At 36.2% G+C, this 25,130-nt stretch overlaps 1 protein-coding gene across 1 annotated transcript in view; it reads left to right on the top strand.

Moving 5' to 3' along the window:
* The window catches only part of LOC110456756 (extracellular serine/threonine protein kinase FAM20C-like), a 43,810-nt gene extending 19,877 nt beyond the window's left edge, over positions 1–23,933 (top strand). The window contains exons 4-8 of the mRNA XM_021507700.1: positions 1,451–1,543; positions 3,597–3,709; positions 6,194–6,484; positions 11,326–11,407; positions 18,990–23,933. Coding sequence (XP_021363375.1) covers positions 1,451–1,543; positions 3,597–3,709; positions 6,194–6,484; positions 11,326–11,407; positions 18,990–19,275 — 865 coding nt within the window. The 3' untranslated portion in view covers positions 19,276–23,933. The remainder of the gene's footprint in view (positions 1–1,450; positions 1,544–3,596; positions 3,710–6,193; positions 6,485–11,325; positions 11,408–18,989) is intronic.
* Positions 23,934–25,130: the final 1,197 nt, after the last annotated feature.

Below are 25,130 nucleotides of genomic sequence, written 5' to 3' on the forward strand. Positions count from 1 at the left end.
TCTTTTTTGAAGGAGGAGAGATATTTCGTTTCATTTATATTGCCTATAAACGTGTGAATGACTGACGTTTGAGCTTAAGGTACAAACATGTCCTTTATAAGCAAATTAGGAATTGTGGGGGTTGACGTGAATCATATCGACATTGTGTAGTGGGAACTTACGTAACGAGACAGGTTGGACTTTTAAATTTGTATAAAATAAGTTCAGACGAAGTTGAATACAATAGTAATTCGTGCACAGGTGTGTTTTCTCTCTTTGACAGGTAGACTGTACAGTTTTCCTTTGTCGGCAAAACATGTAATTTTCGTCTGCACGGCTATCATTAGTAGTCCGGTTGCGCTTCCACTTTTCCCACCCTCTCCGCCTCCCCTTTCCTCTTTTCTCTATTCTCTCCCCCTCCCCTTTCCTCTTTTCTCTAATCTCTCCCCCTCCCCCCCCCCTCCCCTTTTCCTAACCCTGCCCCCCCCCCCCTAAGATTTAATCATGCCCCTGTCGACACGTTGGATTGCGCATAAGGATAAAGTTACAACTTAAAATACACATCAATTTATCATAATTATTTTCGTATGTGATGCATTTATATTTGATAGTAACATATATATCTAGCTTTTCCGTAAAACAGATTAAATTCTTTATATCCGAAATTTCAAGCTCACACCACACAAAAATAAAAATCGAATTTCAATTTTTTTAATTTCCATGCTGTGTAAAACAATTTCTCCACTCCCAGACAGTTTCGTATCTATTTCGTTGACATGAAATCCAATATACACGAGTGGGTGTTGTTTAATATTTTACGTGAGGTATGAATTGACGGAACGCTTCCATTCAGACAATTTTCTGAAACACATTCGCCAAGATATATATATATATATATATCTAATGGGGGGGGGGGGTCTTATCACTGATCAGAAACCATGAGACTTGGTTGACATTCCTCTTGGGTCCTCCCATGACGTAAAATTGTATGTATACATGTAACATTTCACGGTGTCGTATAACGAGTATTTCAGTCGTTAGAGTAAGTATAGACAGGAATATACGAGTACTGTCTGAATATCCCCGGAAACAAACATTGATTGGGAAAAAAAGTGTGCTGTTTTTTGTGTATAGGTTTTTCATATGTAGGTTTTTCTGAAGTAAATAAAGAGAAAAAGTGTTCTTAGTTTCCCCTGCTCTATCTTACCTGTCGACATGTACAGTACGGAGCTATAAAATGTCCAAAGACTCATCATGATGTGCAAATGTAGAAAGTCAAAGGAGACGGGGCCCGTGGTTACTATCCTCCGGCATATAACAGAATGTTTGAATGACATTGTTTACAGAAATATTCTTCATATGTTAACGACAAAATGCTTGATGTTTGACTAAACATGACGTCATTTTATCAAATAACGTCACTCTATCAATTGATATGACGTCGTTTACCATATGACATTGATCTTTCCAGGTACCCCCGGGAACAGGAAACGCTCCCAAATCATTTCTACTTCAGTGACTACGAACGCCATAACGCGGAAGTGGCCGCATTCCATCTTGACAGGTACGGATCTCCATTGGTCAAGTAGACTGACCACTAGGACTAGTGATCAGCAATAATAAACAATGGTCATTCACAATGATAAGTTGAGATTTATGTTTCCGTTAATATCTAACTGAATTTGTTACTGAGTATGGTGCACATCAATGTGCTGCAAAACACTTCTTTTTCGCGTTACATTTCTATTTTTTGGTTCGTTCGCGAAGACAGACCAGGTTGTGTATGAGAGTTGATTTCAAACATCGCGCGAGATTTTATACAGTCAGAATTCTTGAAATCCTTACGAATATGCTGTTGGAAGATTAACAGCAAAAAGGTATATCCGACACTAAGTGATTTTCAGTATTAAACTCGTACAAGTGTTTACCACTGGCAAGACACGTGATACAACATATATAATAGTGTTGGACTTCCTATCTATTATGTAAACTATTCGTTGGATCGTTATACTCTTATATTTGACAACTATCTCTTGTCTATCCCATGTGATTGACTCTACTGTATACATCACCACTTTTGGTCTTTGTGACGTCAAGCACACCGTTTCCGTATCTGCACCGCATGTGGCGCCCGTCAAGAAGCACAGGAGAAAATCCTAATACATTGTATTCCTCGAATTATTGATCTGGAGTTCCAGTTAGCGGGGTTTTACTGTAGTTTACAATATGGATATTCAATCAGTTCAGCGCGGTTTTTTTATATGGAATTTTGAAATAAGTTTTTTTTTTTTGATATTACGTCATTTACTTTTAAATTCATAAATATTCAGTTTTAAATTAGAATTAAACTATCAAAAGAGGTTGTTTGAGTAATGATCATGAATATTTGTTTGGTTTTTAAGATGTCGATGAATATCTTCAGTTTTACATGTCTTAATCAAAGGATATTTCTTAATAATTTTGACTTTGTAAAATCGTTTACGCAAAAACAATAAATACTGTCGTCGTTGGTTACACACGTCACATGTGGTGCTTATTTTTATAGATCATTTGCATAAATGAATATTCATCATTATCTACAAAAAAAGCACAACAGCTTACTGTATATTAGTTTTTATTTACGAGAAATGTTCTGGCATAAGTGTCAACTAAGATATGGTTATAATTCTACGAGAAACAATTAAGAAAGTAGATTAGTGACAATTGTGATGAGACTTGTATGTATAAATGTATTTGGGTCAGATTTGCCCCTATCCTTATGTCTAAACTGCACGATCAACATTTTTTACTTTATCCATTATGCTTCTATAAAGCATGAACGTTTGACAGAAATTATTAAAAAAAAATGCAATTACTGGGTAAAATGAGATGATATTAATTGATAGAAACAGATGTTTATTTTAATATTTTAAACAGTTTTTTATTTTCACATTTTTTATAAAAAAAAATTACAAGCGTAATACATGTAGTATTAAAAACAGTGATGATTGGAACCATGGGGATTGAAAACAATGAGGCTTAGAATCTAAATATTTATCAAATAGAATGACATGTATACTACACCTAAAAACAAAAACATTACTGTTAGTAATTCTATCTTTGGTGAGTAATATATTTTGGTAACTATTCGCATCGAGAATTGGTCGAGCTTTTACACATCTCGCGTCTCGGAGTACAGATGTAAATATACATATAATGTAGAATTGAACAGTAGTAGATAAAAAGTTATATAAATTAGCATGTGTGCGTGTATTTTCGAATATTGTTGAAAAAATATCGTTCTCTCGCCTTTTGCATACTGCTAAACGAATATTTTTTTGAGAATATTTATTTTCGTAAATGTGTGTTTTAAACGACGTTTTCGTGTGAAATCGAATCACGGAAATGGATGAGAGAATTTGTATTGCACCTCAGACAAAAACGTCGTTCATTCAACGAACAAATACGGCCACCCTGCGACCCTCTATGATGTTTGTTGTGATACTGAACAAACTATTTGGTGTCTTGATTAACTGTCCATACGTATTAATCATGAAGATATGTATCTATCGAAATGCAGCTATTTACAAGTATACCTAAGGATATGAACTGACATTTGTTACCTTTAATTTATTTAGAGTATTGGGGTTTTACCGAGTTCCACCAACTGCCGGGAGGGTTGTCAACATGACTCGAGACATAAAGCGTCTAGCGGATCATAAATTGTCCAAGACATTTTTCATATCTCCAGGTAAGTAAAGTTAACATTGGAAACTATTTTTTGAGGAAATGGTGTTGAGGACCAAATTACAGTTTTTAGTGTAATCTCGGAATGTGTGAGGTCAAGCTGACCATGCTCTTGTACCTACACTGCAAGTTAGAAAGTTCTCAACCCAAATAAAAAAAAAAAGTTTAAAGTTCAAATTATAAACTGCTTTTGAGATGGTCGCCATTAACTACCCCTTCCGGTTTTCGTATATAAGGAAGCGCCCACATTTTAGTGCATGCTTTGTTTGGTAAACGAGAATGGAAACACAATAGTTAGATTTCAATGGTTTTATCCATTTTTTCGTGGTGTGTTGAGCCACCTTAAACTGGTTATCATTTTAAATCGGCAACCAATTCAAAAACTAAAACCTACTTACCTAAAAACGTCGCGAAGCTGGCTGTTCCTTCTCAGATATCCTCAGAAATTGTGTAACCAAATAAAAATGATATCACACTGAATTCATCTGTCTTTTCACGTGCATTGGTCTGCACCAACCCACGAGTATTCGTTCTTCCCGGTAAGTCTTCATCATGTAGACGCTTAACTAACAAAACACGTGCACGATACGACAGTCACAGGTGTATCTTCAGCAAAGAAAGATTTGATAATGGAGTGGTTCTAATCGAACTGTGAACTGGTAATTTGATTTATTTAGCTAATACTTTGCATTTGTTTGTAATAATAATTTCTTACATTTCCATATTCTTCACCTCTTCTGAAAAACCTTTTTTTATATAAAGATCGAGAAAGTATACTGTTGGATAGAAGTGCCGCCTTGCGCACAATGATCATGAAATGCAATCTAATGCACACACTAAAATGTCGGCGCTTCCTTAGATACGATGGCTGGAATTGGTAGTCACGGGGGAACATCTCAAAACCATCCTGAACAGTTGAACATGCGGGTTTTTTAAAATCTGAATTGAAGGGGTTCTTTTGTTACTTCCACTGTCGGTTTTGACTTGGCTAAATTGCTAATTGTACCAAAAATATTGAAGCTAATTCAATAGAAATACTTAGTTTCCCAATGCCGCTAATACTTCTTTACTTTAGTTTTTATTTGAAAATTAATGTATTGTTTGAACTAAGCTTTGATAGGAATACGTAAAACATGCTTACTTACATAAACTCAACAAGCTTTGATATGTATTGGTTATATAGGTGGGTCTTACAGCGGGAGTTGAAGTCCTTTCCCAACGGTTTGAAATGCATCTTATTAATGTCTTAAACAAAAAGGATCAGATACAATTTTTCTTAGTTATATAGAGTTTTATTGGGGTGGACGGGTGGTGCAGTCGTCTTTCACTAAGACGGCCGAGGTTCGATTTCCCGATCGGACGTGAAAATGTATGGACCCACCACTTCAAGAGTACTCCTGTTGCATAAGACTAACATAAGATAATAGAATTTGTTTCGTAATTGTTGTAAAACAAATAAAGTTAATGTTTTTATAGTTTTATTGTATTTGTGTGTCACATGCACAGGAATTTCTATCATGTTCAATGTTCTGTTTCGCCGTCCTTTAACTAACCTTTATGGTACATTACAACATCGAAAAGACCGTCCATGTGTTTTCTGAATCCATGGGTGTCTGTGTTTTTCATAAACATAATTGGCGACCACAGGGTTCGGACACGTTAATAAAATGGTTTACGGAATATTTTTAATATACTTTTATAAATAGCATAACACACAGATGCCTGGCCCCTGTGATAGCGGTATCAATGTTATTACCCACCCACAAAGAGCTAGCTCAAACGGGAACATATGGTAACACTTTACATAGAGCGATAATAAACATTACGTCTTTCATGTTATGGAGAGATAAAACTGTAAACGGGATACGTCGACAGTCTGATGTAAATATAACGTACAAAGAATCTCATTAATTAAGTGTATACATGTACTTCTCATTCAGCACTTATTCATTAATCCGTTTACAGAAATGGTAGTTTATCGGTATTTTTAGCTCTGTTATGAAAATTACAGTATAAGACTTCAATATTTTTGGTTTTGGTGTGAGTTGGAAAGAGAGTAAGTCCTGAATTATCATACTCTGTAAAGAAGGGGCGCCCATTTTAGTGCTGCAGTAGGCCATAACGGAAGGCTTGTATTTTTTTGCAGAAATTAAGTCTAGGGTTTTGTCATTATAACAAGGTTTCTTATTTTTTTTTTTACTAATCAGTCCCTTTATAACAAATTAAAACCTTTTTTCCTGACCTCCCTAAAAGGTTGGTTGTTTTTTCTCTTAAGTGATTAGTTCTTATTTGTGAATATAATCTGATTTATTGGAAACTGGGGCGTCCTGTCAAGGAAGGTTTATTAAATACGAAAAATGTAGGGCTTTCAGGCTTCGATTGAGTGACTGATGGGTTATAGGAACTTTTACGATACTGATATATTCTGTTAAAACCATGTCTTGGCGATAAACGTTAAACTCATTAACACCGGTTTCTTTAATTTCAGCCAACAATCTCTGTTTCCATGGCAGCTGTTCGTATTACTGCGACTCAGGCCACGCGATCTGTGGGTCCCCGGATTTACTCGAATCATCAATGGCGGCTTTCCTTCCTCCTGAAAAGATAGCAGCTCGGAAAACATGGCGTAACCCGTGGAAACGGTCGTACAGCAAACACCGCAAAGCCTACTGGGAGGTGTACGATGATTTGTGCGATAAAGTGAAGACGAAGTCTCCCTACAACACCGGTCGTCGACTGTTAGACCTGATGGACACTCATGTATTTGACTTCATGACAGGTACATTAATATTTGCGTGTTTTATTGGTACCTCTTTGAATTATATTTATATCGACCGTATTGGTTTGTTTTTGTAAGGCTCACTGACAATGATACCATTTACTGGTCATGTCAATGTACCAGCCACACTGTTGACCACGGCCAAGTCAAAAGTGTTCAGACACCTCCAACTGGAATGGGTAATAAAGCAATGTTAGAAGACAAAAGTGTTGTAATAGGAACACAGTAGATCATGTCTCTTTGACGTTCCCAACTAGAGGTCATAGAAGAGCTGTCCAAATTCTGCGGAAACCTAAACAAGCTATCTCCTACGATCGATTTATCAGACAGCGGGATACACATTAACCAATTCCTTTTACCAAACAAGTAGGGGTATCATAGATCAAACGCCGACTGTTTCAACTTCCAATCGCACCAGCTCAGGTTCTTCTTTATTTGAAGTTCTGTCTCATTGAAATGGTACATCCTGACCAACGCTTAAGGCAATTCGTCCATATGCACGTCATCATAAAATCCGGCTAACCAGAGGTTCCGATTGAGATACCATTCAAAGCGAAATTAAAGGAGAAAGAAAATTGAAACATATCTAAACAAACCGTAAACGTATATATTTCATAGGTAATCATATTTCAGTGCTAATCATGTACATAGCTTAATCTGACATAATTATGTTATATCAAATGTTGTTTGCTTTTATAGGCCTTTAGTTATGTCCATATGTTCCGATAAGGCAAGGTCCAAAGTTCATGTTATCTTATGCTCAAACTCTTGATGGTTTGGGTGACAGAATCATGGGTGGTCCTGTATAGAATCGGGAATTTAGTTTAGAGTCTGTTTAAAAGTTATCCAGAGGAAAATTGGACACCGGTCATTTACACTCTTTGCTTGGCAAAGAAACAGACGCTTTCGACAGCTCGCAATATAAGTATCCAACTCCTTTTTGTTTTCAAAGCAAACTTGGTGAAATCACTAGAATGAATTAGCGATATTAATTGTTCATTTAGTGATACCAACAATTACTTATCTAGATCATATCATTTCCACGCAGTTATATCATCTTATTACCATAATGAATTAATGATAATATATTATGTGAACGTTCATGAAATGACGAAAGTTGATTTTTAATGTTTGTATATCAACTGTTGAACCCATACCACATATTTATTAAGTGATATCAATATTTCATGATGGAGATATCACTTAATATATCGGAGCCCCAGAAAAGAGACATATACACGTTTGTCTTCTGTAGCCAATACGACACTCCGGACTTCTCATTTTACCGTTCTATTTATCTAGTTTTCCTTTTCATTACTGTCTCTCTAGACACTTCTGGTTAGCTAGTTGTCATTACAGTGACAAGTGAAATGTCATACTACGGTGTCAAGGTTATGACATTTAAGTGTGGTGTCGCTTTAAAATGACCTTAAAGTCGCTCTATCATCAGAGGACACAGTTGTCATATGAGCTTGGCTGTTGGAAGACTTTAATCCTTAATTTACTTTTACGAAAACAGGAAACAGTTACAGATTATTTGGTTAGGATCACTGCTAACAAAAAAAAAATAGTGTGTACTTCACTCATTGTCACGTTTGCATGTGAGTCATTAATTGTAAAGAGGGAAATAATTTGAAAATGAAAACCCACAATCTGCCATTCTGTCGGAGACACAAGTTATTTATTGGTTTCTAAGTCAGGAGTTGACACGTTCTCATAACTCGGCGTGCCACACTATGGGACCTGTGAGGGCTGATTTCTGTAAAAGATGTAACGCTTAAGTCGGAAAGAGAAAATGATATTAGCCCGACGTTGCTCCTGTATGTGTTTGGGATTTTAGGTGTTTGAGTTAATCATGAACGTACGATGACGTTGTCCTAATATGGACGAAGTGGTCATCACATCCGACGCGATCTTTCAACTCTAGAAATACAAGTAGGCTAATGTGGGACCACAGCATAACAATAGTCGATTAGATAGAGGGAGAAATGTTTTTGTGAGGGAAGATGAAAAATCTTGAAGAGGTCACCACGTTCATGGCCTTTTTCACTCAAACAAGGGAATTCAGAAATCATTGTTGTATTGTAATACCCCCGAACATTATTGTAATACCCCCAAATATGTTTGTAATAAACCCGAACATTATTATAATACCCCAAAACATGATTGTAATACCCCCGAACATTATTGTAATAAACCCGAACATTATTGTAATACCCCCAAACATGAAGTGGTCTCGTGGTTTGTGTTAATCGATATTTGTATGGTATCGACTTAATGTCTTAGAATTTACTACTTGAAAATATATATCAAGCAACTTCCAGGGGATTTCCCTCGGCACGGCCGTGGTTTAAAACTAGGGTAGGTTTTAAGTGTTTTGATAATTAACTGGTCATAGCAATTTCGGTAGACTGTTCTAATGGTTCCCGGTCCACGATATGGTAGGGGATTTTGACGAGTTCCGGGTATGATGATGTTGTTTGGAGTCTCCTCATCTGAATAGCTTGGAGCTACATTGACTTTGTGGTGTCAGCAGGGATAGCTTGCTTCACAGCCATGGATGATGTTGAATATAAAGAGAAGTCATCGATCTCTCCATCTCTCGAAGAATGGCTGTCATTAGTATCCTGAAGCATGGATGATACATGCTTTATCTCTTGTATTTTTTCTCAAAGTGCGCTGCTCGTCTCTGTATTTTTCCAAATTTCGTTTGCAATATTCCTATTGAAGAAGGGGCCTTCAAAATCGGTGTAGCGCATGTCGGACCAGAGAGCAGTAAGCTGTTTGAATTAAATTGGGAATACTGTTTTACGTACGTTACGCCGAACGAAGCCAAGGAAAGGAGATACTTGGTTTGTAGTATTTTATTGTATTGGGAGGTCCACTTCAGAAGTTCGCTTAAAATTGATTCCAAGATATTGGGAATTCTGATGTAGATAGAAGTCTGAGGTTTTCCTTTGAATAGTTGGAGCTTTTCTTCTGTTGATAGCCATAATGCTTTGTTGTGTTGAACCTTACATCCAGTATGTAGCCCACTTCTGAAGTGGTATAAGATTATGTCGAAACTGGGTTTTGTAGTCGATTATTTTGACTGATCTTGATGGCAATAATTAGCAAAGAGTCTTACTTGAGCAGTTACGAAGAATAAGGCTTGTTCTGAGGACTGTTCCCAAGGGAAAGTCTGAACTCACAGAACATAGCGTTCTTAGAACTTGATAGGATTAATAGAACGGACGTAACGTGATAAAGATAAAAAAAAGTTATGTCAAACGTTATTTATAAATATTTGCAAAGAATTGACCTAATATATTGTTTGCAAACAAATGAACTGTCATTGCGCCAAAAAGACTCAGTTTAGCATAAACATTACGCATTCTCGCTTTGGACAAAACCAACTCGAAACTATTCAGAGCATTTGAGATTCTCGGTTATGCTGCAACATCCTATTTCCTGTTGTCAAACATTTTCTGTCAAATAGAGGGTATGTCTGTATACATTATTTCGTAACTATTTCTTTTTTTAATTTGAGTTTGTGTTAATTAATTATTCATTCCGTACAAGTCATTTATCAGGATGAATTGTAAATGACCTGTTGTGGAATGAATGTCATAATATAAAACTCACCTAGTTATGTCTTCGTGACTTGTACAAGGTGGTACGACACATTTTGAGAGAGAGAAAAACATTTATTTACAAACGTCTTTAAAGAAATACGAGTAATTTCATAATTTTGGTGAAAGGTTGTTTTATTCATATTTATTCTGATATTCGTTTGAACTACTATATATGAACGACACAAAGATATTTAAGGTATATTTTTAAGCAGACATTAATTTGTTTTAATTTATCTCGCGTTTGTCTCGCAGAATGAATCTGTTTTACTGTGTGCACTTATGACAGGTTGCATTTACATAATAATTGCATATCCATGTTAGACAGTTTCATCCAATTAAGAGACTTGGTTAATTATTACTATGAAGATGTTTCATATAAACGCCATGGCTTCTCATGTAAAATGTCTATCCTAGCACAAATTAGAATGGAATAATATACAAGAATTTTCACAGGGACGAGAGATGTTGGCGCACACCTAATCGTCGTAGGAATAAGAATGATAATTCAGTACAACATATACGCCGGGCCATGTAGTAGCAACATTGACGTCATTATAGCCTTTAATTGCTTTCAAAAAAATGTTTTAGGAAATAAAGAAAGGATAGACGCATTCATGTATGAAAGGGAAAACATCTGAATAAAAAAGTGAGAAGATCTATCGGCTGGGCTATCGATTTTGTTCGATGTGCACGCTGCATAAAGCATGAAATGGTTGTCTTACTTTTCTTCAGGAGAGTTGGGATCGAGCTTTATCAATTTCGTGTAAATTGCACTTGACCTCTTCACAACAGCTAAGGTTATATGACAACTGTTGTACTGTAATGGGACCAGCAGGGGAACATTTTATAGTGTTTCACGATGAAAGGTGTCACGATAGACACGGTTAGGTTGCGGGAGTGGGGTGGGGGTCGCTCGAATTTGGTCACTACGGTGTCGCCAAATCGAGGCTTTGAAGAACACCCCACACCTAATTATGTCGAGGTAACACATCAATCGCCTCATACTATTAAATTATATAATACAGGGTAATATCTCATGTTTCTAAATCTGCAGAGGTACAAACATTATAAAGGTGACACACCTGACAACTTTACATAAAAACACTGAGAATGTATTTTAAATAAAAAAAATATGAAATCATTAGACACGTTTCATGTAACTATTTTAAATACACCCACCATAATTATAATATGGACGTCGTTACAGCATTTCTATATTTGTTTCAGGCAATTTGGACAGACATCACTACGAAACGTTCAAAGATTTTGGCAACGACACGTTCCATCTCCATCTTGATAACGGACGATCGTAAGTACCCGCTGTTTTAGTCCCTGAAGTGTGGAACTTGGTTCATTTGAACTTTTCATTACTGAACAAAATAACGATTGTGACCCGCTCAATGTACAAAGAGTGTAACGTATATACATGTAGATGGCCAGAATGCAAATAGTCCGGAATACATGTATCTGGTTTAACATGGTTCCGCGTTAAAGGAGTAGAATTATTGGCATGAATTTAGTCGTTCATTAAGGAAGGTAATGAGAATTGTGCACAGGTATTGTAATGTATAATAGGGAAGGTCAAGAGAACTGTGCCCAGGTAATGTAATGTAAAATAGGAAAGGTCATCAGATATCTGCCCAGGTAATGTAATGTATAATAGGAAAGGTCATGAGAACAGTTCCCAGGTATTGTAATGTATAATAGGAAAGGTCATAAGAACAGTTCCCAAGTATTGTAATGTATAATAGGAAAGGTCATCAGATATCTGCCCAGGTAATGTAATGTATAATAGGAAAGGTCATGAGAACAGTTCCCAGGAAATGTAATGTATAATAGGAAAGGTCATCAGATATCTGCCTAGGAAATGAAATGTATAATAGGAAAGGTCATGAGAACAGTTCCCAGGTATTGTAATGTATAATAGAAAAGGTCACGAGATCTGTGCCCAGGTATTGTAATGTATAATAGGAAAGGTCATAAGAACAGTTCCCAGTTGATGTAATGTATAATAGGAAATGTCATGAGATCTGTGCCCAGGTGATATAATGTATAATAGGAAAGGTCACGAGAACAGTTCCCAGTTAATGTAATGAATAATAAGAAAGGTCATGAGAACTGTGCCAAGGTAATGTAATGTATATTAAGAAAGGTCATGAGATATCATTCAAGCAATCGCTGGCTGCAATGTATAGATGTCAAATATGTGTTAACCATAAACCTTCGAGTTTGACTATGAAAACTTTTATTGTCAAGAATTGTATTTGGAACAAACAGATTGTTATAACTTATGAAGATATCCTTTCAACAAAGGATTAAGGTTATAAATCATTAAATACTTAATACATTACAATTCATATCCAAAGTTCTGTGATTTGAACCTCAAAGGAATAGGTTTACTTAGTACACATTTTTTGATTGGACAATTTTAACTCGCCTTACAACATATCAATAATTAAACTTATTTATGAAATTATGAAATAAATACATATTTAGAATGATATTATCAATACTTAATTCCGTCCAGTCTCCGTTGAATGCATCGGGGAATAGATTTGCATGGTAAATGACGGTTTGATATCTATGCACAAGGCTGAAAGTGTGACGGGCCTCTCCCATACCTATTACCATACCAACTGATGCCTAAAGGCAGGGGACTTAATACTGATCCTTACGATTGGTGGAGTAGACTGGCATTTTGATAAAACTTGTATATAAGTACGTAAGAAGTGAGTACACGTATTGACGTATACACTTAAACTAGTAGCTGTTCTTTAAAAAAGGAATGTGTAACGTTGTAGCATATATTTCATTGATGAATTTAGGTTAAATATTAAAGTTTTAAGAAAAAAACATGCATAGGCATATAAACATAGGAGTACCACTTAATCAGTGTTACCGTATCCGTCATCAGTTAATTAAATGTTCATGATAGGACTTGATTAATCATTGTCACAAGTGATAAAGCTTTCAATCGAATGCCGTTTCAACATTTGCTTTCAAAACAAAAATCGTTGAAATTATTTTGCAATCAAACTCGTTTGGTAATTAAAGGGCATGTTGGGAATGTGTGAATTAATTCGATTCCAGACGGATTTCTGTGTTTGCAGGAATGGTTCCCAAGTCTTGCTTATAATTTTTGTCGAAATATAATATTATGAACATTATTTTCAATTACAATCTGGGTTTTTTTTCAAAATAAACGTTATGCAATTTATTTGATTGAAATATGATATCATTTTTTTTCGGAAATTACATAATTTGCTGACCACCCTACTCAACCTGGACCCCACATCAGACTTCGCATCTGCTACTATCAATTAAATAATATACCATGTTTTTTGGTTTATATTTAATAGTGATGAAGGGATATGAGGTGCAGCTACTAATGAAACTTTGGGGAGCAAATAAAGTGATTTAATAAATGGTTACGACAGAATAGTATTTGTGGTCTTTGCATAGTGGAATATTCTAACATCTAAATCTGTTCGAGATTTATGTGTTTTCAATGTGTCTTGGCCCAACATCCTACTCTCAATGTAGTGTGAACAGACCTCATTACAAGCCACGCACACCCGCCTCGTACGTCTGCTTTCTCTATTAAACAGGCATTATCAGATAGATATTTTTTCTTTCGCTTTGCGGGCGGCAGGATTCAGTTTCCTAGCTCAAATGGTGCAACTGTTTGGCTCACAAAAACTTTTTACGTAACTACCATGAGTTCGCTCCCTTAGCATCAGTTTGCATATATGTACGGAGATCTAGGTATCATACCAGAGAGGCTGTTTTACTCGTTTTGCCGAAATTTTAAATATAAACATGTTCAACATCATACTATAATGGCAAATCACGTTTTTTAGGTCACTTGAGATTTAGCTTTAGATTTTCATTAGTTTTTCCTCATATTTCACGCAGTATAATTAAAGTTGTGTTTTTTTTGGGGGGGGGGGGGGGGGGGGGTTCAGATTTTTTTCCACATAAAAATAACACGTACAATTCATAATACACAATACATTCCACTTTCACACATACATTCACACTAATCCATATTACTTTTTTGTAAGTGGCATTTTATTTATTGTAATGATATATTAGAAAAGAAAGAAAATGAGAAACAAGAAAACAAAGAAATGGAAGAACTAAAGAGAAGTAAACGGAAAGAGCGACAGAGAGTCAGATAGACAGACAGACTAGAGAGACAGACAGAAAAGACGGGTAGAAAGACAGACGGACAAACAGACCGATCGACTGAAAAATTTAAATATGAAACATGAAAAGGTAAAGGACGTAACCCCTGTTATAAATAGGTGTCAGTAGCACGGTTATTTGGATACTATTTTTCAATTCTGTATCTTCTTTTCTAAATAATAAAAGATTTAATAGGATAAGACATATAATCGGGAAATTAAAATGTTATGGAATAATTAATGCGTCTAATTAGAACTCAAAATTTTGTAGTAGAGTTTGTACTTTGTCACATGCTTTATTTTCTCTATTCGATGTTACACAGCTCATATTAAGGGCTATATACTATTCCTACTTTAACAAAATATACATTGGTTGTCAAAATGTGCTGAGGTTTACCAATTTCTTTTTGGAATTCGCTTTGCTATCTTATGCGTATCTACATCATACGCAAGCCAAAAGGTGTCAATTCGTCACTTCATTTTGTATAACGTAATCATTTTTAAGTCCAGAAATATATGCAAAACTTTTCAATTCTTTAAATGCCTCTTTTGATGAACTTTGTGTGCAATCAAAAACCAAATAAGTGTCATCAGCATACTGGGAAAGTAAAAGTAGACAATTGTTAATATTAACACCATCAGTATCATTTTATATATAAACACAATATTATTCCTGACATACTCTAAGGAGGTGGGAAGGTAAAACAATTATACAGTATAATTTCTAAGTTAAAATTCCCTAGGATACACCATACAGGTGTAAGAGACAGGGTTACAGAATACACAGGAGGTCTTGTTTGGTAGTGTAGAGAAGACAGGGGTTACAGAATACACAGGAGGTCTTGTTTGTTAGTGTAGAGAAGACAGGGGTTACAGAATACACCGGAGGTCTTGTTTGGTAGTGTAGAGAAGACAGGGTTACAGAATACACCGGAGGTCTTGTTTGGTAGTGTAGAGAAGACAGGGTTACAGAATACACAGGAGGTCTTGTTTGGTAGTGTAGAGAAGACAGGGTTACAGAATACACAGGAGGTCTTGTTTGGTAGTGTAGAGAAGACAGGGTTACAGAATACACAGGAGGTCTTGTTTGGTAGTGTAGAGAAGACAGGGTTACAGAATACACAGGAGGTCTTGTTTGGTAGTGTAGAGAAGACAGGGTTACAGAATACACAGGAGGTCTTGTTTGGTAGTGTAGAGAAGACAGGGTTACAGAATACACAGGAGGTCTTGTTTGGTAGTGTAGAGAAGACAGGGTTACAGAATACACAGGAGGTCTTGTTTGGTAGTGTAGAGAAGACAGGGTTACAGAATACACAGGAGGTCTTGTTTGGTAGTGTAGAGAAGACAGGGTTACAGAATACACAGGAGGTCTTGTTTGGTAGTGTAGAGAAGACAGGGTTACAGAATACACAGGAGGTCTTGTTTGGTAGTGTAGAGAAGACAGGGTTACAGAATACACAGGAGGTCTTGTTTGGTAGTGTAGAGAAGACAGGGTTACAGAATACACAGGAGGTCTTGTTTGGTAGTGTAGAGAAGACAGGGTTACAGAATACACAGGAGGTCTTGTTTGGTAGTGTAGAGAAGACAGGGTTACAGAATACACAGGAGGTCTTGTTTGGTAGTGTAGAGAAGACAGGGTTACAGAATACACAGGAGGTCTTGTTTGGTAGTGTAGAGAAGACAGGGTTACAGAATACACAGGAGGTCTTGTTTGGTAGTGTAGAGAAGACAGGGTTACAGAATACACAGGAGGTCTTGTTTGGTAGTGTAGAGAAGACAGGGTTACAGAATACACAGGAGGTCTTGTTTGGTAGTGTAGAGAAGACAGGGTTACAGAATACACAGGAGGTCTTGTTTGGTAGTGTAGAGAAGACAGGGTTACAGAATACACAGGAGGTCTTGTTTGGTAGTGTAGAGAAGACAGGGTTACAGAATACACAGGAGGTCTTGTTTGGTAGTGTAGAGAAGACAGGGTTACAGAATACACAGGAGGTCTTGTTTGGTAGTGTAGAGAAGACAGGGTTACAGAATACACAGGAGGTCTTGTTTGGTAGTGTAGAGAAGACAGGGTTACAGAATACACAGGAGGTCTTGTTTGGTAGTGTAGAGAAGACAGGGTTACAGAATACACAGGAGGTCTTGTTTGGTAGTGTAGAGAAGACAGGGTTACAGAATACACAGGAGGTCTTGTTTGGTAGTGTAGAGAAGACAGGGTTACAGAATACACAGGAGGTCTTGTTTGGTAGTGTAGAGAAGACAGGGTTACAGAATACACAGGAGGTCTTGTTTGGTAGTGTAGAGAAGACAGGGTTACAGAATACACAGGAGGTCTTGTTTGGTAGTGTAGAGAAGACAGGGTTACAGAATACACAGGAGGTCTTGTTTGGTAGTGTAGAGAAGACAGGGTTACAGAATACACAGGAGGTCTTGTTTGGTAGTGTAGAGAAGACAGGGTTACAGAATACACAGGAGGTCTTGTTTGGTAGTGTAGAGAAGACAGGGTTACAGAATACACAGGAGGTCTTGTTTGGTAGTGTAGAGAAGACAGGGTTACAGAATACACAGGAGGTCTTGTTTGGTAGTGTAGAGAAGACAGGGTTACAGAATACACAGGAGGTCTTGTTTGGTAGTGTAGAGAAGACAGGGTTACAGAATACACAGGAGGTCTTGTTTGGTAGTGTAGAGAAGACAGGGTTACAGAATACACAGGAGGTCTTGTTTGGTAGTGTAGAGAAGACAGGGTTACAGAATACACAGGAGGTCTTGTTTGGTAGTGTAGAGAAGACAGGGTTACAGAATACACAGGAGGTCTTGTTTGGTAGTGTAGAGAAGACAGGGTTACAGAATACACAGGAGGTCTTGTTTGGTAGTGTAGAGAAGACAGGGTTACAGAATACACAGGAGGTCTTGTTTGGTAGTGTAGAGAAGACAGGGTTACAGAATACACAGGAGGTCTTGTTTGGTAGTGTAGAGAAGACAGGGTTACAGAATACACAGGAGGTCTTGTTTGGTAGTGTAGAGAAGACAGGGTTACAGAATACACAGGAGGTCTTGTTTGGTAGTGTAGAGAAGACAGGGTTACAGAATACACAGGAGGTCTTGTTTGGTAGTGTAGAGAAGACAGGGTTACAGAATACACAGGAGGTCTTGTTTGGTAGTGTAGAGAAGACAGGGTTACAGAATACACAGGAGGTCTTGTTTGGTAGTGTAGAGAAGACAGGGTTACAGAATACACAGGAGGTCTTGTTTGGTAGTGTAGAGAAGACAGGGTTACAGAATACACAGGAGGTCTTGTTTGGTAGTGTAGAGAAGACAGGGTTACAGAATACACAGGAGGTCTTGTTTGGTAGTGTAGAGAAGACAGGGTTACAGAATACACAGGAGGTCTTGTTTGGTAGTGTAGAGAAGACAGGGTTACAGAATACACAGGAGGTCTTGTTTGGTAGTGTAGAGAAGACAGGGTTACAGAATACACAGGAGGTCTTGTTTGGTAGTGTAGAGAAGACAGGGTTACAGAATACACAGGAGGTCTTGTTTGGTAGTGTAGAGAAGACAGGGTTACAGAATACACAGGAGGTCTTGTTTGGTAGTGTAGAGAAGACAGGGTTACAGAATACACAGGAGGTCTTGTTTGGTAGTGTAGAGAAGACAGGGTTACAGAATACACAGGAGGTCTTGTTTGGTAGTGTAGAGAAGACAGGGTTACAGAATACACAGGAGGTCTTGTTTGGTAGTGTAGAGAAGACAGGGTTACAGAATACACAGGAGGTCTTGTTTGGTAGTGTAGAGAAGACAGGGTTACAGAATACACAGGAGGTCTTGTTTGGTAGTGTAGAGAAGACAGGGTTACAGAATACACAGGAGGTCTTGTTTGGTAGTGTAGAGAAGACAGGGTTACAGAATACACAGGAGGTCTTGTTTGGTAGTGTAGAGAAGACAGGGTTACAGAATACACAGGAGGTCTTGTTTGGTAGTGTAGAGAAGACAGGGTTACAGAATACACAGGAGGTCTTGTTTGGTAGTGTAGAGAAGACAGGGTTACAGAATACACAGGAGGTCTTGTTTGGTAGTGTAGAGAAGACAGGGTTACAGAATACACAGGAGGTCTTGTTTGGTAGTGTAGAGAAGACAGGGTTACAGAATACACAGGAGGTCTTGTTTGGTAGTGTAGAGAAGACAGGGTTACAGAATACACAGGAGGTCTTGTTTGGTAGTGTAGAGAAGACAGGGTTACAGAATACACAGGAGGTCTTGTTTGGTAGTGTAGAGAAGACAGGGTTACAGAATACACAGGAGGTCTTGTTTGGTAGTGTAGAGAAGACAGGGTTACAGAATACACAGGAGGTCTTGTTTGGTAGTGTAGAGAAGACAGGGTTACAGAATACACAGGAGGTCTTGTTTGGTAGTGTAGAGAAGACAGGGTTACAGAATACAAAGGAGGTCTTGTTTGGTAGTGTAGAGAAGACAGGGTTACAGAATACACAGGAGGTCTTGTTTGGTAGTGTAGAGAAGAAAGGGGTTACAGTTGTTTAAATAAAATGACAGCATCTCGTCAAGTCCATACGGTTGCTTTAGCCAAGTTTCACTATAATGCATTTTCTGAATGAAAAAAAATGCATTACTGCTTCCTCGAGATAGTGAAAACAAAAAGAGGTTTTGGACTGTCTATTTTGTTTTTGTATGGCTTTAAATTTGTATTCGCAGGTTTGGAAAATGGCGACTGGACGATATGAGCATCCTTGCCCCTGTGTTCCAGTGCTGCAAGATCAGGTACTCAACGTTCATGAAGCTTGCCAAGTTCTACATAGGACCGGATAAACTTTCAGCATTGATGAAAGCAGAAACGTCACGTGACAAATTATTCCCAGTCCTCATCCAGAACCATCTAATAGCGCTTGATAGACGTGTCATCAAAATTCTGAAGGAGATTTACATATGTATACAAAATGGAAACGACATCAGCGATGTGATAGAAGATGATCATTTCTGAGGATAATAATAGGGGCACTTAAACACGTATGTGGGCGGGATTTATTCATTTTGACTGACACAAGGCGGTACTATGCATAGTGAATATGCAAAGTGTTCTAACGGGATGGAATTACAACATGAAAACGGGCGGAGTTATGTTCGTTGAGGAATATTGCAGCATTGAAGTAGATCAACCTTACTTGTTGCTAGGTTCTTGATTAAGAGTTATTCCATCTAAAGTGGGAAGCTTAAATATAGCAAAGTAATGTTTCCTAACAGGGCGGAGCTATGTTTAACATGTCGAATCCGGTGGTCTTATCGCGCGGAGATTTTGCTATATTGCAGAACGGTGCTAGTGATCATACAGAACGGAGCAAGTGACCCTACAGTTAACATGGCGGAGCAAATGATCATACAGGGTGGAGCTACAGTTAACATGGCGAAGCAATGATCATACAAGGTGGAGCTACAGTTACCATGGCGGAGCAAGTGATCATACAGGGTGGAGCTACAGTTACCATGGCGGAGCAAATGATCATACAGGGTGGAGCTACAGTTACCATCGCGGAGCAAATGATCATACAGGGGGGAGCTACAGTTACCATGGCGGAGCAAATGATCATACAGGGTGGAGCTACAGTTAACATGGCGGAGCAATGATCATACAGGGTGGAGCTACAGTTAACATGGTGGAACTAGGGATTCTGCAGGGCAGAACTGTGTAACTAGGCGGAGAATGTGATCTCCCAAGTCGAAGTTAGGGATCTTACACGCATAATTAGTTATCTTAACTGAAGAAGAGAAAGGTCTTACGTGGCAGAACTATTGATCTTATCTGGCAGAGCTGAAGATCTTACATAACAGAAGTAGTGATCATACCTGAAAGTTTAGAACAACAGCATACTCACAGGGCGGCGGTGCTATGTTACGTAACTGGGCGGTTCTATTGATCTTACAAAGCGAGTTCGATGGTCAAGTGTAATATAAGTAGGCGGGGCACAAGCACAAACCAAATTTAAACTTTATACATTCTAAAAAATATTGGGGAAATAAGTTTTGCCATTTTGGATTTTTTTATAATACAACATTTTTGTAGTAGAATATGATTCTTTGATTTCTTGGGATGGCCTGTTGAAAACTTTTCGTTTCAAGGAAATTCGGGTTACTCATAATGAAAAGTAAGTGAATGACTGCAATACGTACTATTCTGTCTGAAGCATTCCAGCTTTTACCACATATACAGTGTATATGACATATATGATCCTCATCATTCATTCATCCATCGGGTCTTCACGCTAACCCTGAAAATACACCGTGATGTGACAAATAGATAAATACATATTCATTGCATTTGTCTACTAAGTAAGTATTTTATTATTCTGACACAAATGTTATATATCATTTCCGCCAATTGGTAGTTCTCTTCGTTATTTTCCGTCGTTTTTCGGGAAAATGATAACAACATATTAAGACCTACAATGTATCTTTATTAATTTAATTTCTTGTTTCTGATGTTGTGAAGGACCTTTCCCCAGTTTCATACCACATTGGATTATTACACCTGTCGTGTTGTCGCAGGAAAATACAAACAAGACATTGCATTTGAAAAAAAATATATATCTAATCATGGCTATTGAAAATAGCGATGTAAAAAATACGAGTCCATCGCTTCCAATCTTATCGTTCCTCAAAAAGATACTCGAGAATAAAAGCAATTTAAACATAACAAAAAAATAGACATATGCGTTTGACGACGAAAATGTGGAAAAATTATGAATACTGATTGAATGTGACACTCTTTCCGGCACAATACGATGTTTCTCTATGTATTTTGATAAAATTAATATATATTTCAATATAAACAGTTGGTGCATGTATTACAAGTGCCTTACGATGTATATGACAGTGTGACATATAATGTTAATTCTGTATGTAAATTGGTGACACACATTAATATATAGTATTTTAATTCAGTGCTGTAACGTTGTGATTAAAGTTGCACGCATTGCCCCCTCCCCCCCCCCCCTCCATTTTAACTTTACTTTATAAATTAATATTTGAAATACATATCCCGTTTAAATTTTTAATGTTAAAGGACATTAAGGCGAGGTTTACAATTTAGAAACATGTAGCTGTACTTAAACTGTACGCGTTCTGTCACTGAAACCATTAACAGTGGTTATCTAGTAGCAAATTAGTAACATGTTATTGTCGATCACACAAAACAGCTCTTATCACTAAGATGATCTACACCAGTCTAAACGAGTAAGTCGATATACAGAGAAAGGTATATCGAATGAGCTTGACGATAAGAAATTTTATTTTAGATATCTTCAGAAAAGTTTATATAGTATTATTTTTATTAGTTTATTAATGCCTATAATAACATCGTCCTGGCATCATGCCATGGTTAGAATTATTTTCACACAGAAAATACTTTTTAATTTAACACTGAAAATAATATTTATTTTCATACAGAAAATAAGATGTATTTTCACACAGAAAATAAGATATATTTTCACACAGACAAACAAGTGTTTGGAAAATCGATTTGACATAATTAATGCCATTTTGTGTGTTTCCTCCATAGAATAGGACTTCTTAAACAAACCAAACGTATGTACTGCTAATTAAAGTTTTATATAGCAGACGAAAGCTGGATCACACACTACCATTTTATCCGGTTCAGAATATTTGTTTCGGTATAAAAATGCCCTAAAATTTGCATTCTAGGTTTATAGCAGGCTGGATTTATTTACGAGATTTCTTTATATAATATTATGTTACTGCTATTCTACATTCCAAACAGACCAATATATATTAAGTTAACAGCTGTCTCATAAAGATATAACAACATTCAGTGCTTTTGTTAGATATCAATATGTCATTTCCTAGAAAGAGTCATTGTACCCGATATTAGGAGCTGGCATTATAACTTGTGTATACACTTTTGCAATGAAAAAAAAAGATTTCTTTTTATTTTCCAAATTTTCAAAACATTACTTTTCATAGAAATAGTGTCGAAATCGTTTTACTTGTTACTGAAACCATTTTTTTGTTTGTTAAATATGTTTAAATAATAAACATGACGTACAGTATTTATTGTAGTTAAACAGAACAAGCCATTTATAGATATACATGTGTCATCTGTAAAGTAGAAAACGATGTTCTTGGAATCTCAAATTATTATCATATCCTTTAATTGACAGGCACACGCAAAATAATTGTTATTTTGCTAATCAATATTTTGCTGATCATTGACTTCAAATTCTTTTATAATTATACAACTGTCAAGTCGTTATACGTTGAATTTCGTTTCTTAAGTCAACCTGCATATATGTTGTGTATACCTTATCTACTGTTTAACAGCAGCCCCTCTATCATAAAGGTTCAAATGTTACATTCCAGATATTGTTCAGTTTGATATTCCATGCAGATATATTTCCTGTTTTCATCTCAAAGAGAAACATAGTAAATAAAAGTGATTATATTTCAATATCATATGTGGTGACGTTTAATAAGTCAACCAACCAAACAATATGGATCACCCACACGTGATGTTAGGTATATTTTTCTCTTTATTGTGATAATCGGAAATAACTATCTAGAGTATGTTTGAATTAGATATTTAATCAGGATGAATAATATTATCAGATATATTATCATTAACTCTTCTAGTCTGTCTTAGTGTTTTCATATGATTTTATGTTTATATTATGACGTAATTACAACAAGTAGATATATTACAACATATCCAAGTCATTTCGACCAGAATGATTTAGGCTTTTCTTTTTATCATATTTTCTTACTTGCTGGTGATGATGAACACGTATTGGATATATGCGAAACTAAAAGTGGTGTTCTGAAAACAGAAGAGTTCAGAGATTCGAAATACTGTGCGTTGACTTACGAGTTTGTCAAGGTCTTTGTTTTGGTTGAATTGTCTCGACACCGTCAGGCATATATTTGTTTGTATGTGTTGCGGATGATGATTTTTGTGAGCAACCGAATTCGGGTGGAGATCATGTCATTCGTTTATTTGGCATATATCGTTGTAAGTTTTTCGAGTGTCAAAATATGAGTAGTGAGTGATAATTTAATACTGTTTTCAACGATCTGTTGGAAACGTTTTGTATGGTAGAACACAGATAGAAGGGAGATTAATCTCGCTATCACAGATATGCAATAGTTTTTTTAAGTATATATGGGACTAATTCTAATTTTGCCATACTTATGCCATTAATATTTGGTTACAATTTACGCAATTATTATATTATATGAAAACAACCACTTAACCAATAAAAATTAAGTGCTGGTTTGCTTCGGACCTTTCCATAAGATAAGGAAAGTTACGCAAGCTACAAATACGTACAATATAGAAATTATGGAAAATTTATGTAATTTGGTATACATGAAGTTGACACAAGAATGCATTTTCGTTTTTACTTTTGTTTGTATGTGATGGTATTATGTATACTGAATGGCTGACATATTAACAGCGATATCAGGCTGCAGTGAGAAAGTGTGTGTGTGTGATGTGTAAACTATATCACGTGCAATCATGTGTGTATGTGTGGAATGTGGAGTATGTATGTGTGTGAGAGGAAATAAACGTATCACGTCTATGTCAAACACAGTGCTATTGTCGAGAATTCCAAATAAACTATAGTTTTCTTATCACGTCTCTTGCTTTTTTATTCAAAGTCTCAGAAATATCCAGAATTTCTATTTTCCTGTAAATTACTGAAATTTTCTTCGGTAAACACTTAGTAAACTGTATCACTGTAACATAAACATTTTGTTTTAATGTCTCTGACTAACCTACTTACACATTGGTAACAAACCATTGTAATCAACAGTGATGTGATGTGAGTGTGAAACACCGTACAACTTTGTTTAACATTATAGTGAAGCTACATTAGTAAGTGTATGTTGATGAGTTAATAATCTTATTTTACTGAAAAGTAATATTTGATATTAAACATCGGTAATTCTTTCACTTTATTTCGCATATGAATCAGTAATATCATATTTTACGTTGCACAAATACATTTTAACACTAGGATGTAAAATATTTATTCTATAACTAAATCACAAGTTAAATGTGAATAAAATAAAACCAAAATTCTAACAAATCAGAGGTTTATAACACATTTTCCTGGGGTTTTGTCTGTCACATTACAACTTTAAAAACATGGGAAATGTATCAACCTAAATAAACAAGATTTGTTATTTCCTTACCCATATACAATAAGTATCAAGCTGCGTTACACAGCACATCACAATGAAACTCAAATCGATAAAATTATCATAATAGCATTATATTAAAAAAGAAAAGAAAAATACCGGGTATGCTTAGTATGTACTTTCTGCAGAAACTTTCTTTTCGGTATTTTTTATTCTGATTTTTACAATATTCAGATATAATACATAACGATACAATTATCTCCATTACTAAGTGTATGTGTACACACATAAAATGACGCGAAGCACATTTTAATATTTTTTCAAGCCCAGCTACATTTTATCAAAATGTAAACAATATCACCACGGTTACACGCTATCACCATAGTTGCAATAAATTAATACTAAAGAACCATAGTTAATTGTTGTCACCATAGTTATACTATATCATAATAGTTACTCTATATCATCACAATTATGCTATTTCGGCAAAGTTACACTATACAACCAAAGTTACACTTAATCACCATAATAACACCATATTACCATAGTTACACTATATCACAATAGAAACATTTTATAACCATATCGCAATAGTTACAATATATTGCCATGGTTGCAGTTCATCGCCATAGTTACAATATATCACTACAGTGACATTACATCACCATGGTGACACTATAAAACCAT

The sequence above is a fragment of the Mizuhopecten yessoensis genome, unplaced genomic scaffold (genome assembly GCF_002113885.1).
Source record: "Mizuhopecten yessoensis strain PY_sf001 unplaced genomic scaffold, ASM211388v2 scaffold8841, whole genome shotgun sequence".
Classification (NCBI taxonomy): domain Eukaryota; kingdom Metazoa; phylum Mollusca; class Bivalvia; order Pectinida; family Pectinidae; genus Mizuhopecten; species Mizuhopecten yessoensis.